Genomic DNA, 12059 nt, shown 5'->3' with positions numbered 1-12059 from the left:
TTCTCTGACTTATTTTCCTCTAAAGGGAGAGTACTTTTGAGCTGTTATAGTTCAGGTCCCTTCCTGATCTTTCCCAGAGCTTTGGTAATAAATGGGACACTCATATTTTGATGCCTGACTTGTGCTCTTAGGTCTTAAATGCATGATATTAATGTAGCTACTCCTCTTAATAATTATTATAAATCTAACTTTAATTAAACCCTGTTTCTCTGTCTCCATGATCTGTCTCTAATAACTGATTGTGCATTGCAACTGGGTTGTTGATGGTTGTAGGGAAATAAAATAGAGAGATCTCTGGCCAGCAGATACCAACGTTATTATTCTGCATAGCTGTGGCTGAATTATTGGTCTGTATGATCTGTGTTAAAGTGAATTTCTTCAGGAGGGTTGTCTAGCAGTGATAATACTTTACTTGCATAGCTTAGTTCTGAGAGTTATATATATATGAATCTAATTATGAGTTTGTAGGTCAGTTCCCCAATTCCTGGTCCTCAATGGATAACCCGAGTTGGATCCCCTATCTCCTACCCCTCTCAGCATGAAGCAAGGTCCATCAGTGGACCAAGTAAATTATATTAAGTCAAGTATTAAGATACAAATTAGTGATCAAAAAGGGCCCGGTGACGATAAGGTAAACTCATGGCAAATGCTTCAAGACAAATTCATCAAGGCTTCTTTTCTGTTCATTCTTTATCTGACATCCTTGAAGTCTATATAGGTTGCTGCAGCATCTGCCACCCACTGCTTACTGTGCCACTGCATAGGGTGGGGAGATACTGAAAAGAGAGGGTGAGGAAAAATAGTGATCATAGATAATGATTTTAAATGTAGTATTTCATGATTTCCTAATTTGCCACAGTTTATCAGATTAACATGGGATAGGCCCTTCCACGAATGCACTGTAAAAGATTTAAAACAAGCTGCTTACCATCAGGCACCATCTTGGGCTGTGAACTCTTGAGCCTGAGGGAGGGCCTGAAACGAGTTCTGTCATTGAAACTCCAGCTCTTTTGCACTTTTGTCGGACTCCCTTCAGAATTGACATCGGTGCTTGGCGACCGCCGATCTCCAACTGACGTCTGTCGGCCCTTCATGCTCTGACCCCTGGGGCTTGCCATCCGTACACGCTCTTTAAAACTTAATTTCTGGCTGTGAAAAGATGCATAGATTATTTAATTACAAAACAACTGTTTTTGGGAGAATAAAATTCTAATTTAGAAGGTATGAATGTGCACTTCTACTTTAAGCATGAACACGTCCATTTGTACTCCTACTAAAGAATAAACTACAAAAAAACACTCATATCTGTAATAAGTTTGACTCTAAAAGAGTTCTATTGCCAATAATGAGTACCTTTAGTCTTTATCAAAAGAATATACCAAACTGTTGAAGCATTTAATGCACATGTTGAAAAATAACAAGGGATTGGTTATATTTCAACCAGCAAAAGCGACTACAAACCTCTAGAGGTGCATTATTTTTGCTTCATGCAGAATAACAGATACAAATAATTCTGTTTATTTTTTTTGTCAGTCACCTTTGCATGCAATATACTACTTTAGCAAGGTTCTCAATATGTTCAAGCATATACAACACCCATGCAGTATCGAAAGAGCAAATGACATGTAAAAAGATAACTTATTTCCATAACTGGTATTTTCCCAAACCATAAATTTAACAAAACATACAAGAGATGGAATGGATGAAATGGGCGGCTTCTGCTTCTCAGGTGTGCAATGGATCCAGTGTTTTGATAGAGATGTACATGGTAAAAGTTAAAATAATATTGCAGATTCTCAATGACTTACTGCTTCATGTGCAAAAGCATCAATGGGGAAAAACAGTTTCAATGCACCTCTTTTAAATGGGGGGATGGTGTAGGCTTTGTAAAACTTGTAGATGGGCATGGAATTTCCCAGAGTCATAGCCTCTGCCCATACAGCCATTGTACTCATCAGGTCAAAAATAAGCATAGCAGACAATGGTAAGCCCAAGCAGCAAAGCATTACAGTAAATGCATCAAACAAGACACATGCTAGCAAGACTGCAATAGGGATATATGACGTTACAACGCATACTTTTACAACGCCTACCTTTACAACGTAGGTTTTACAACGCATACCATTACAACGCATAATGCTTTTGGGCGCTGGATAGTGAATAGTTTAATTTACTATTCCAACTCCAGTCCCCATGGATAGTAGGGAAGGTGTTGGATAGTACATTAAACCTATTCCCTATCCTAGAGCGCCCCCCAGCGCTATGCGTTGTAATGGTTTGCGTTGTAAAAGTTGCGTTGTAATGGTAGTTCGTTGTAAAAGTTTCGTTGTAAAGGCTGTATACCCTGCAATAGTTTCATGTTGCATAGAAATACAAGGATAGAACACATCCTGTAATTAGTTTCCATTTCCTATGCTCACTATTTGGGACAGATTTACTTCTCACCAGAGGTCTTACCTGTTTTCACAATTCAAAAGTAAATATTTGTCCAAAAGGCATGCATTGTATCATCCCTTTCATGTATTTGTGGATGGTTGTACAACCAGTGTAGACTGTTGTATGAGTGAAATGGCCCTTAAGACAACAGATGCCAGGTCTTGGGATTTGTTAAAGGCACGACACATGCATATATGTGTGTGTCCACACACAAACACACACACACCTTGATTGCTCCCGGCAATAGGTTCACTGCTACATGTATTTCCTCTTATGACTCTTTGGAGGAATAAGCATACACAGGTTTATAAGCATTTTCCGGCATGGTTTTGCTAAGCAATAATTAAGGTGGTATTGCAGGTAAAAGCCGATGTGCGTGGTGCGTGGTGCGTGTCAGTAAAACACAAGAAATGCCTGAAGAGGAGGCAATTACTTGCACGGTAAGACATTTTAGTGGCTGACTCCTCAAGGCAATTAATTTCATGTGGGGAAATATGGACAACTGGCAATCAAGACACTTTTATCATGGTCATGGGATCCCTTCTTAGATTTAAGTCCTGATCCTTCAGTTTTGAGGTTGTAGGATTAACACAGCGTCTTGTGAATTTTAAAGTGAAGTTGAAAATGGTGCATGAAAAAGTCGCTGGAGCCGCCTGTGGCTAAAATACGGCACTTTACAGATTACTTAATCCCAACATCTAAGGAATAACGTCTTTAATTTTTAATTCTAACTGTAGCAGGTGCACTTCATCGTTCAGAATTCAATTTTCAAACTATTAAACTCTAATGCAAGAAGCAGCTGCACTCAGTTAGTGCCTTGGATGGCACTAATTATCCACTAAAGGTTGAATTTTGAATCTGTCTGACCGTGACAAAAGCAGAGACGGCGCCAAATACTGGGCTCACCTGTGTGAGGCGAAACTGGAAGGTTTGTTCAATGAGATTTAGTCTCACTACACTAATTTAGCCTCTTCTGGGCAGGATTTACAATTTAAGGACCATTGACCCGCACTGCATGTGACATAAACTGCAGTGAGCCATATTTCTAAAAATAGGCCCTTTGCATGTGGTGAGAGCCACTGTCTGCTGAGAAGAGTCTCTCTTTCAAGCTGCGGATAATAGAACTTTTAAAAGTTTTACAAGAAACTCATTTTAAAAGATTTTTTTTTCCAAAGCATCCCCGGAGTTTCTACATAAACTAATGGGAAAAGAATCAATATATGTCATGCTTTCCCTTTCTCTTACTCCAAACTGGCCAGCAGAAGATACAAAAGTGAGTTATAATATTTTATGGTATTGCTCTTAACATGGGAAAATGTCGCTTGTTCAATGGTTTGCAAGGCATTACTGATGCAATGCAATGCAGATACTAAGTTCAGACTGCCAGGCCATACCTGCACACCGGGTTTTGCAGCTTAAACTCTTTTGTGAGTTTCAAAGTATGTATTCATTTGGGTGTCTCACTTCTTAGGATTTCCTATTGCTGTGATGTTTCCGATAACTGAGATTTACATATGGATAACAAATGGAGGTGTGCTGCAGATGATATTGTAAACAACACCATTGTTGAGTGTTAGGAGGAGTCATGGTGTGCTCCCCTTCCTCAACAAAGGTAATGAATAGCATACATTCTTTCTTCATTTGAACATATGGTTGACTTGATGCCACTTTTAAAATATATAAAAATATTATTTTAGCCTAACTAGAGCACATAGTTTAAAGCCACAGAAAGATCTCATTAAACAGGCCTTGTCCGTCCAGTTGATTTCCCCTGCAAAGTGATAAAGATCCTGCCAGGCAGTCAACAATGAATTCAGAAAGTGGCTATTCTGTTTTGTTATGATAACATTTAGTTGACCTTGACATTGCAACAATAAAAATGCAAATGTACTTTTATTAGTACACCTACTCCACATAACTTATTTTACTGTTTGAACTGGCATAAATACATGAATTCTGATATTTTTCAAATGCATTTACATGCAAGTAGCAAACTCCAGTTGCAGGCTTTCCCGCCCTACAGATTAGTAAATGTAGGTAGGCCGGGGTCACTAGCATGTTCCAACAGAGGAATGGTGAGGCTGATTCCCAAAGATGGGCTGGCTACTGAGCAATGCATCTGCTGCTCACCAGACCGGGCAGCAAACATGGCGGAGGCCCTTTCAGAGCTCGAGGATGGAACTCATTGCTGCGTTTAATGAGCACAAAGTGGCCTGAATGGATTTTCATGTTTTGACACCAGTAACTGAGGCAGTTAGGCCGTGACTTTTCACGGTAAAAATCGAGCAGGTATGAACGGTAGGTCGAACAGCTGCTTGGCATCTTCCCCCAAGGGCCTCATTTTCTGTGACATTCAGCAGCCGAGAGAGGCGCTTGAAAATAAAAATAGAAAGGTGCATTAACGGAGTTTAATTGGGCTCTAGATTGAGTGTAGCTATTGGAGATTTCCTACCGCCAGCCTTTTAACGTCAAGTCTACCGAGCCGTGCAAGCGAGGTAACGCACCTTGAAATAAGGCACGTGTGTGTGAACGTGCCTTGTTAGCGTTTCCTAGGTCACTCTTTAATATCTGGGGTTCGAAGCATGTATTTCGATTGAATAATAAATAATGCTGAAACAGGTATTTGGGACATGCTCCTTTTTGCCTGGCGGCGAACAGAATAACCATGCACACAATAGGTATGGTAGTGGACCAAGAGGTTCATAAGAATCCAAAAGCCCTACCGAGAGCATTATAAGAATGGACAGAAAAGTTTCACCACATTATTGTGGCATGCTTTATCATAGGCAATTCCGGCCCACCTTGGGTTGGATAGTTCCACCAGGATGTTTCAACCTCTGAGAGAGGGAGATCATAAACAATATTTTTCTGGATAGGAGTTGGATCCAGACGCAGTGATAAAAATACCTTGCAGTTAACTCCAAAGTTTCTCTTTACTGAAGGGAACACCAGGCAGAATTAGAATAAAACAAATGGTTGAGATATTATGTCTCCCTCATGTTTCAGCTCTTTTACAGCCCGGAAGGGCCTTAGGTCTTAATCAGGAATAACAGGATCCCTGGAATGTCACTGCCCTGAATTAGTCTGTTCTAAAGTTAAGAATAGGTCCTGTCATACCAGTCCATCTTGAAACAGCTGTCCTATGCTCTGGGGATAATAAACTTCACTGGTCTCGTCGGCACACACATTCATCAAGGAAATGATCCAGTTATATCACCTATTGAAGCCCTCCGTGGACCGTGGCTGACCCACCAAGTAAAACACACAAGATGATGGACGGAATGTTTGCACAATGGCAAAACATTCACCCCCAGTCACAGATCTGGGTTTAATCCATCGTTATTTTGCTCACCAAGCCACCCCAGTTCAGACATGGCCATATGCAAATCAGTCTTGACCCTGTGCCTCATAGGAAAAGTCCAGCCTGAACTGCTAAGCCATGTCTTCCCTGGACTGGAATCAAGCATACAGGATAGCTTGACTTCAGTGGCGTAGTGAGCACGGGACCCACGTCTGGGCATACCCTTCCTACATAGGGTAAACAGCAAAACACACAAGATGATGGACGGAATGTTGCACAATGGCAAAACATTCACCCCCAGTCACAGATCTGGGTTTAATCCGTCGTTATTTTGCTCACCAAGCCACCCCAGTTCAGACATGGCCACATGCAAATCAGTCTTGACCCTGTGCCTCATGGGAACAGTCCAGCCCGAACTGCCAAGCCATTTCTTCCCTAGTCCGGAATTAAACATCCTAGGACCGATTTCTGGCTATCAGCCGTCTTCAGCCAGGATAGCTTGACTCCAGTGGCATAGGGACCCACGTCTGAGCATACCCTTCCCACATAGGATGAACAGCAAAACACACAAGATGATGGACAGAATGTTGCACAATGGCAAAACATGGCCCACCAAGTAAACCACAATGAAAGAGGTCACGATGGGCTACAAAGCACAGGGCTGCATGGGTTGATCAGGGGTATGATGCCATTTGCTGCATGCACTGCATACTCTGCCAGGCATTAAGTTATTGTAGCACTCTCTGAAGTGAACTACTGCTAGATTAACTGCTGCTGCTGTTGATATGTAACTCCATTGATGGATGTTGTAATGTTATTACTGACTGCTCAAGGGGCCTTACCGGGATAGGGTTCCCTACAGCCTTTGACAACATGAACAATCGGGAGTCCAGAATTATAATAATGGGTTCCTGCTATGATCTAAGATAGGGGATAGAGAAAAGAGTTCCTAGAACTGAATGTTTTAATAAAAGGGCCCTTTAAAGCAGCCACTTGTTTGGCCAGTGTCTGATGGTGCTACATCACTGCAATCAATTATTTCAACACACGATCTACAAAACACCCACCTACCCACCTTGCTCAAGTTTCACAGTGAGATAATGCTACAATCACTGACTAAAGTAAATCATATGGGCATCTCCCATATTTTTTAAGATTCAGTGGTTTCATTCAGGCACTCATCAAGTGGTTTTCTTCTAAGCTCCAGCACGCACCAATCTTCATGTACAATGGCATCACCTCTTTCTCTCCCACACACTGAAATCAAAATGGAGGCACAATAGTGGAAGAAACTTCATAGTGGCAGAGCCATGTGTTTGTTCATAAGTTCAATGGATATATATGGCTCTTCCCAGGAGACTCAATTATTCCTTAAAATAACATTTCTAGGGTTAGACAGGCCCATGCATGCTAGTTCAAATGCTGCCAGTTCATCTGCAAATCAAGAGAAGTATTTCGAGACAAGGCTTCACGGCATTGCCAATGTACAGTAATCTCATAGCAGGCAACAGGCAGAAAACAGATATTTAAAGCATTGTCGTTGGATACCTCCCCGTGACCATCAATACAGTTCCGAGGGTTTAGAGGAGGCAAGAAATTATAAAGCATCGTAGGGCAAAGGAGTCAGCATGCACCTGCTGTTAGTTGGCATTCTCGCATATCATGTGGGGAGACAGGATGCTGGGTACCTATGTTTCCGAGAGGAGTACATCCTGAAGAGCTTCTGCTTACTACTACAAAGCTTACTAGGAGTGAGGGGAAATAGAGGATGACATTACTAAGCATTGCACTAGTAGGAAACAGGTTAGGTATTCGATACAAAATACCCATAAGATCTAACTGTTACTTTTTCATCACAACACAGACATGCACATATACATGAAATACCCACAGTAGGAAGCAAAGTCTGCTGCAGGGAGCGCATTGAGAGCGCACAGACATTCTTGTGTAGGGTCTCACTAGCTGTGTTTGCTGTGCATCCAGTTGCAACATTTTGCTGGAAGTAGGTGGCAATATTGTAGTTTAGCTACATAATGGCAAGCCATGTGTTAAATTGCATGATGTATTGTGTTGAAAAGTATTACATCATTAGTGCCTAAAGAAAGAGAAACACTAGAACGCAGACAGTCAAAATGCTTTTTGTGAGAGCAACTTCCAATTAAAGGGTAATTCCACCAATGGAGGATTCAGAGAGGATGCACAGTTGGACTCCTAAATGGTTTATGGTCATCATTGCTTTATGAATGCAGTCCATTATCTCCAAGGCCCTATTCTAGAAAGTAACCTCAAAATTCTGCAGAGCGGAAGATCATTAGACCCGCATTGACACTGCTAAGGACATTTGAGACATAGGTGCTTTATTTTTCTTCCTCTTCACTAAAAACACCCAACAGTGTGATCAAATGTCCAAGTCACTGTGTTTATATTTTGTAGTTTCTATTTTATCCTTCCTCCAATGGAGATTAAACCAAAAAGCTTTGGTGTAATCCATTTCCCACTGTTAGTGAGCTGCCCTACCTTCCACACTTACCTGAAAAGGCGTTTTGATCTGGTCCCAGGTGATATCTCTGCTCTGAGAGCAATGCCCATGTGCCTCTTTCAAGCTGGCTCCTCCCCTTACTCCGCTATGTTCTGTGCTGCACGACATGCCACTTGTAGTCGTTCCAGCCGAGCGGAAAACAGCACCCGGGACCAGATGAAACCTTTTTTCAGGCAAATCTTGAAGCTGGGGGTGCTCTAATGGGAAGTCAAATGTATTTATGAAAAGATGATGATTGGTAAAGATCTGAGGAAGGAGAAAAGCAGAAGAGAGGCAGGTGTTGGTTAAATATACTGTAGCTGCTTCATGATAGACAGACTCACATAAGATTAGATTAGGAAAAGAGAAAGAGAGAACATTATACAACATCAAAAAGCTAGAGATTAAATAGTGCATGAAAACAAATATACTAGCACTTTGGTACTAAGAAAGGACAGTACAACAGATTATATTAAACGCATGCACGAAAATATTGAAGAAATCAAGTAGGATGAGTTTACTTCATTTAAAAAAAGGAGTGGATGTTATGTAAGGGGGGCTATTATTTATATTAAATCTGAAGTAACCACTGTCTTTGTTTTGGAGGGAAATATGTTTCTCTGGTGCTAATGGTTGTAAATGTAGAAGTAAACAAATGCTTTAAACCCTAGAGGCTATTTTTGTTACATGAAAAATTTATTTTTGGGGTTTCTGGACACCATGCTTATAGTGCTGAATATTGATGATTCAGTGCATAAGTGCGGTATTATTCTCACAAAATGGAAAAAGAAGCTATACTGTGAGAAGTTGGCCTGGTATGTGATGTTCACTATTCTAGTGAGCACCTTGCACCAGTCCAAACAACCCTTATGGTGATTGGTTGTAAGTCAACCTTATAGACCAGCTATCCTATTGGTAGCATGGACAAAAGCAGTCTTAGGCTAAACTCAAGAGGGCATGTGAAGCCAGCTGTTTTACCAGATGCAATCCCTTTAATACCAAATGAAAGGACACCACACAAGTTATATATTATAAACTATATGTATTTATTACTAGAATAATCCTCTGTACTCTTTATGAGGGCAGAAGCACAAGCGTTTAAACAAAGACTTCATATAACATACAAAATTTGCACAAATATGGATAGGCCCTGGTGGCACCTAAAACCATATACTAAAATAGTGGTATAAGAACCACGTCACAAACAATGGTGAGACCTAGGGCCTTGAGAGTCGCTGGGGCTACACTGGACTAACAGAAGTTAAGACGTGGGAGGCCCACAGGATGCGGGTGTAGTGTCTAAAGGCACAAGTGTGCACCAATAGAAGTCAATGGTGCGTAAAAGTTAGAAAGTTGCAGATTTGGAAGTCTTCCGACTGGACTAGAACTTAACGCAATCAGGTGGTTGTCGCGAAGCTTGTCTCTGCTGTCACGTAGACCAGGAGGTATCAACGATGACCAGGAGCTGGGCACGGACTGTCCCACAAAGGCTCTCGCTGTCTGCGGTATCGGCTTCCAGATTGGAGTCAACAAGCCTTGGCAAAGGCAAACCACGCAGGAACTGAAGAGGGCTTCTTACTCAGGCCAGCAAGGACCGAGGGGCTTCTCCTTCGCAGGGAAGCAAGGGCCAGTCTGGAGCAACCAGACCAGCAGTGTAGATTTCGAGTTTTGTTGTCACAGAGGCCACTAGCCAACGGGCAAGTGACCAGACAGACGCGTCGAGCAGGAAAATGCAAAAGGGCCCCATGCAGCACTCGGTGAGTGTGGAGAGATGATCTTCTGTGCAATTGATGCTCGGGGTTAAGGCTTCCCAATCCCCAATACACAGCTTCGAGGGTGCCTCAGGAGCTGCACAGAAAGCACTTTGCTGGCTTTCCAAGATGGCCGGTCCCACGTCTCACGTCACCTCCACGGGTCTCAGCTTTGCTGTGGATGTGGTAGGGCTGTTGGATGTCGGGACGTCCGGTTCTTGTCGATCTCTGTCATTCGAGCTCCGGTGGGAGCAACGACAAAGCAAACTTTGGAGCGCTTGATGGTGCCTGCTTGCACAGGGTGGTCACTCCTTGACCACAAGGGAGATTCTTCAGTCTTCTACGTCGAGTAGGATGTTGAAGGGTCCAGAGTTCCATTTCAAAATTTCAGTCAGGATTATCTAAAGTCTATGGACACAGCTCCTACCTTTATTCCAAATCAAGGGGCTGGATTACCTGCTAGGTACCTCCTATTGGTGGGACCCAGGAAGGGGGTGGTTATACCCCTTTCCCTTTGTCCAGTTTCGCACCAGAGCTCGGGCTGGAGTGCCCCAGCACCGGTTTGAACTGGGCTATGCATGGGACACCTTGTATGCCCCAGGCAGTGTCTAGTTTCATTCAGCCCTCACTGCCCCAATCCACTATCTCCTGTCAGGGTTGGTGTTAGCACATCCCTGTGAAAGGAAACCTTTTGTCCAGGCCTCCCCTGCCGGAGTTTCGGTCAGCAGCAGGAGGCCAGACTTGTGTCTGTGGCAGCAGCATCCATTTTGTGATGCTGAGGCTCTGGTTGATTTTAACCGCTTTTAAGGAAAGTAACATGTCTTCTCCCTCTAGAAGGGTGGAATGCTACCCCCGTTGCCAGGACTGGCGAGGGGGTAGTATTCCAAAGCGTATGACACCTTACACGACATGTTTCGATGAAGCCAGTCCAAAGATAGCATTTAACTGCGAGGTTTATAATGCACTTAAGAGTATATGGTATGGCAATATCCTAGAACAGCTATAAGGACATGGTTCCGAAAGCTGCAGACAGGCTCAGCTCATGCTAGGGCACCATCTCACATAAAACCAAGCACTCTGCCTCCAGGATTGTTAAGGCATGCCATAGGAGTGACTTATAGGTGCACATGTGTCCAGATATAGGGTTAGACATAGGTATACTATATCTAAGCAAGGGGTGATTACACAACCTTGCCCCAGCTGAGTGATCAGCCAGTTGTGTCATTTTGGATGGCCAGCCAGGGGTGGCAAAAGATATGCTGCAGCCTCTGGTAGGCCTTGGATGCACCTATGCTCTGGGTACCTATAGTACACTATACAGGGGCTCATAAGGTGACCCAATATCCAATTGGTGATGTACCTAAAGTACATGGTTGTGAATTTAGAGAAAGAACAGCAGGGCTGTGGGTCTGATTAGCAGGCCCACAGCCACATTAAGTCGAAAACCAGTGAAACAAAAATCAAAAAGTGGGGTGACCATAGGAAAGCAGACCCTACTCTCCTACATAACCCCACCCCCACCCCAAACGCAGGGACATTAAACTTAACCTTGACCAGATAAGTCTCCATGTTCTAAGTGAAAATGCCTGGAGAGACCATCTGCATTGCCATGGTCAGTCACTGGTCTGTGCTCCACTGTAAAGTCCATCCCATGTAGGGAAATGGACCACCTGAGTAGTTTGGGATTTTCACCCTTCATCTGATTTAGCCACAAGAGGGGCTTATGGTCTGTCGGAATCTTGAAGTGATTGCCAAACAAGTATGGCCTCAGCTTCTTCAGGGCCCAAACCACAGCAAAGGCCTCCCTCTCAATAGCTGACCAACGTTTTTCTCTAGGGGTCAACCTTCTGCTAATAAAAGCAATGGGCTGGTCTTGACCATCTACATTAAGTTGTGAAAGCACAGCTCTCCCCCCCAACTCAGAAGCATCTGTTTGGACAATGAACTCTTTGGAGTAGTCAGGACTCTTTAAGATAGGTGCAGAGCACATGGCCTTCTTCAGGACATCAAATGCCTTTTGACAGCTAACTGTCCACTGAACCTTTTTTGGCAT

At 42.9% G+C, this 12059-nt stretch overlaps 1 protein-coding gene across 1 annotated transcript in view; it reads right to left on the bottom strand.

The window, feature by feature from the left end:
- The window catches only part of KCNQ5 (potassium voltage-gated channel subfamily Q member 5), a 1025261-nt gene that overhangs the window by 264620 nt on the left and 748582 nt on the right, over nucleotides 1-12059 (bottom strand). Inside the window, exon 10 of the mRNA XM_078647596.1 lies at nucleotides 929-1149. Coding sequence (XP_078503722.1) covers nucleotides 929-1149 — 221 coding nt within the window. The remainder of the gene's footprint in view (nucleotides 1-928; nucleotides 1150-12059) is intronic.

This window comes from Lissotriton helveticus, chromosome 6 (genome assembly GCF_964261635.1).
Source record: "Lissotriton helveticus chromosome 6, aLisHel1.1, whole genome shotgun sequence".
Taxonomy (NCBI): domain Eukaryota; kingdom Metazoa; phylum Chordata; class Amphibia; order Caudata; family Salamandridae; genus Lissotriton; species Lissotriton helveticus.
Note: the sequence above shows the minus strand (reverse complement) of the source record. Positions and strands in the feature narration are given on the sequence as shown.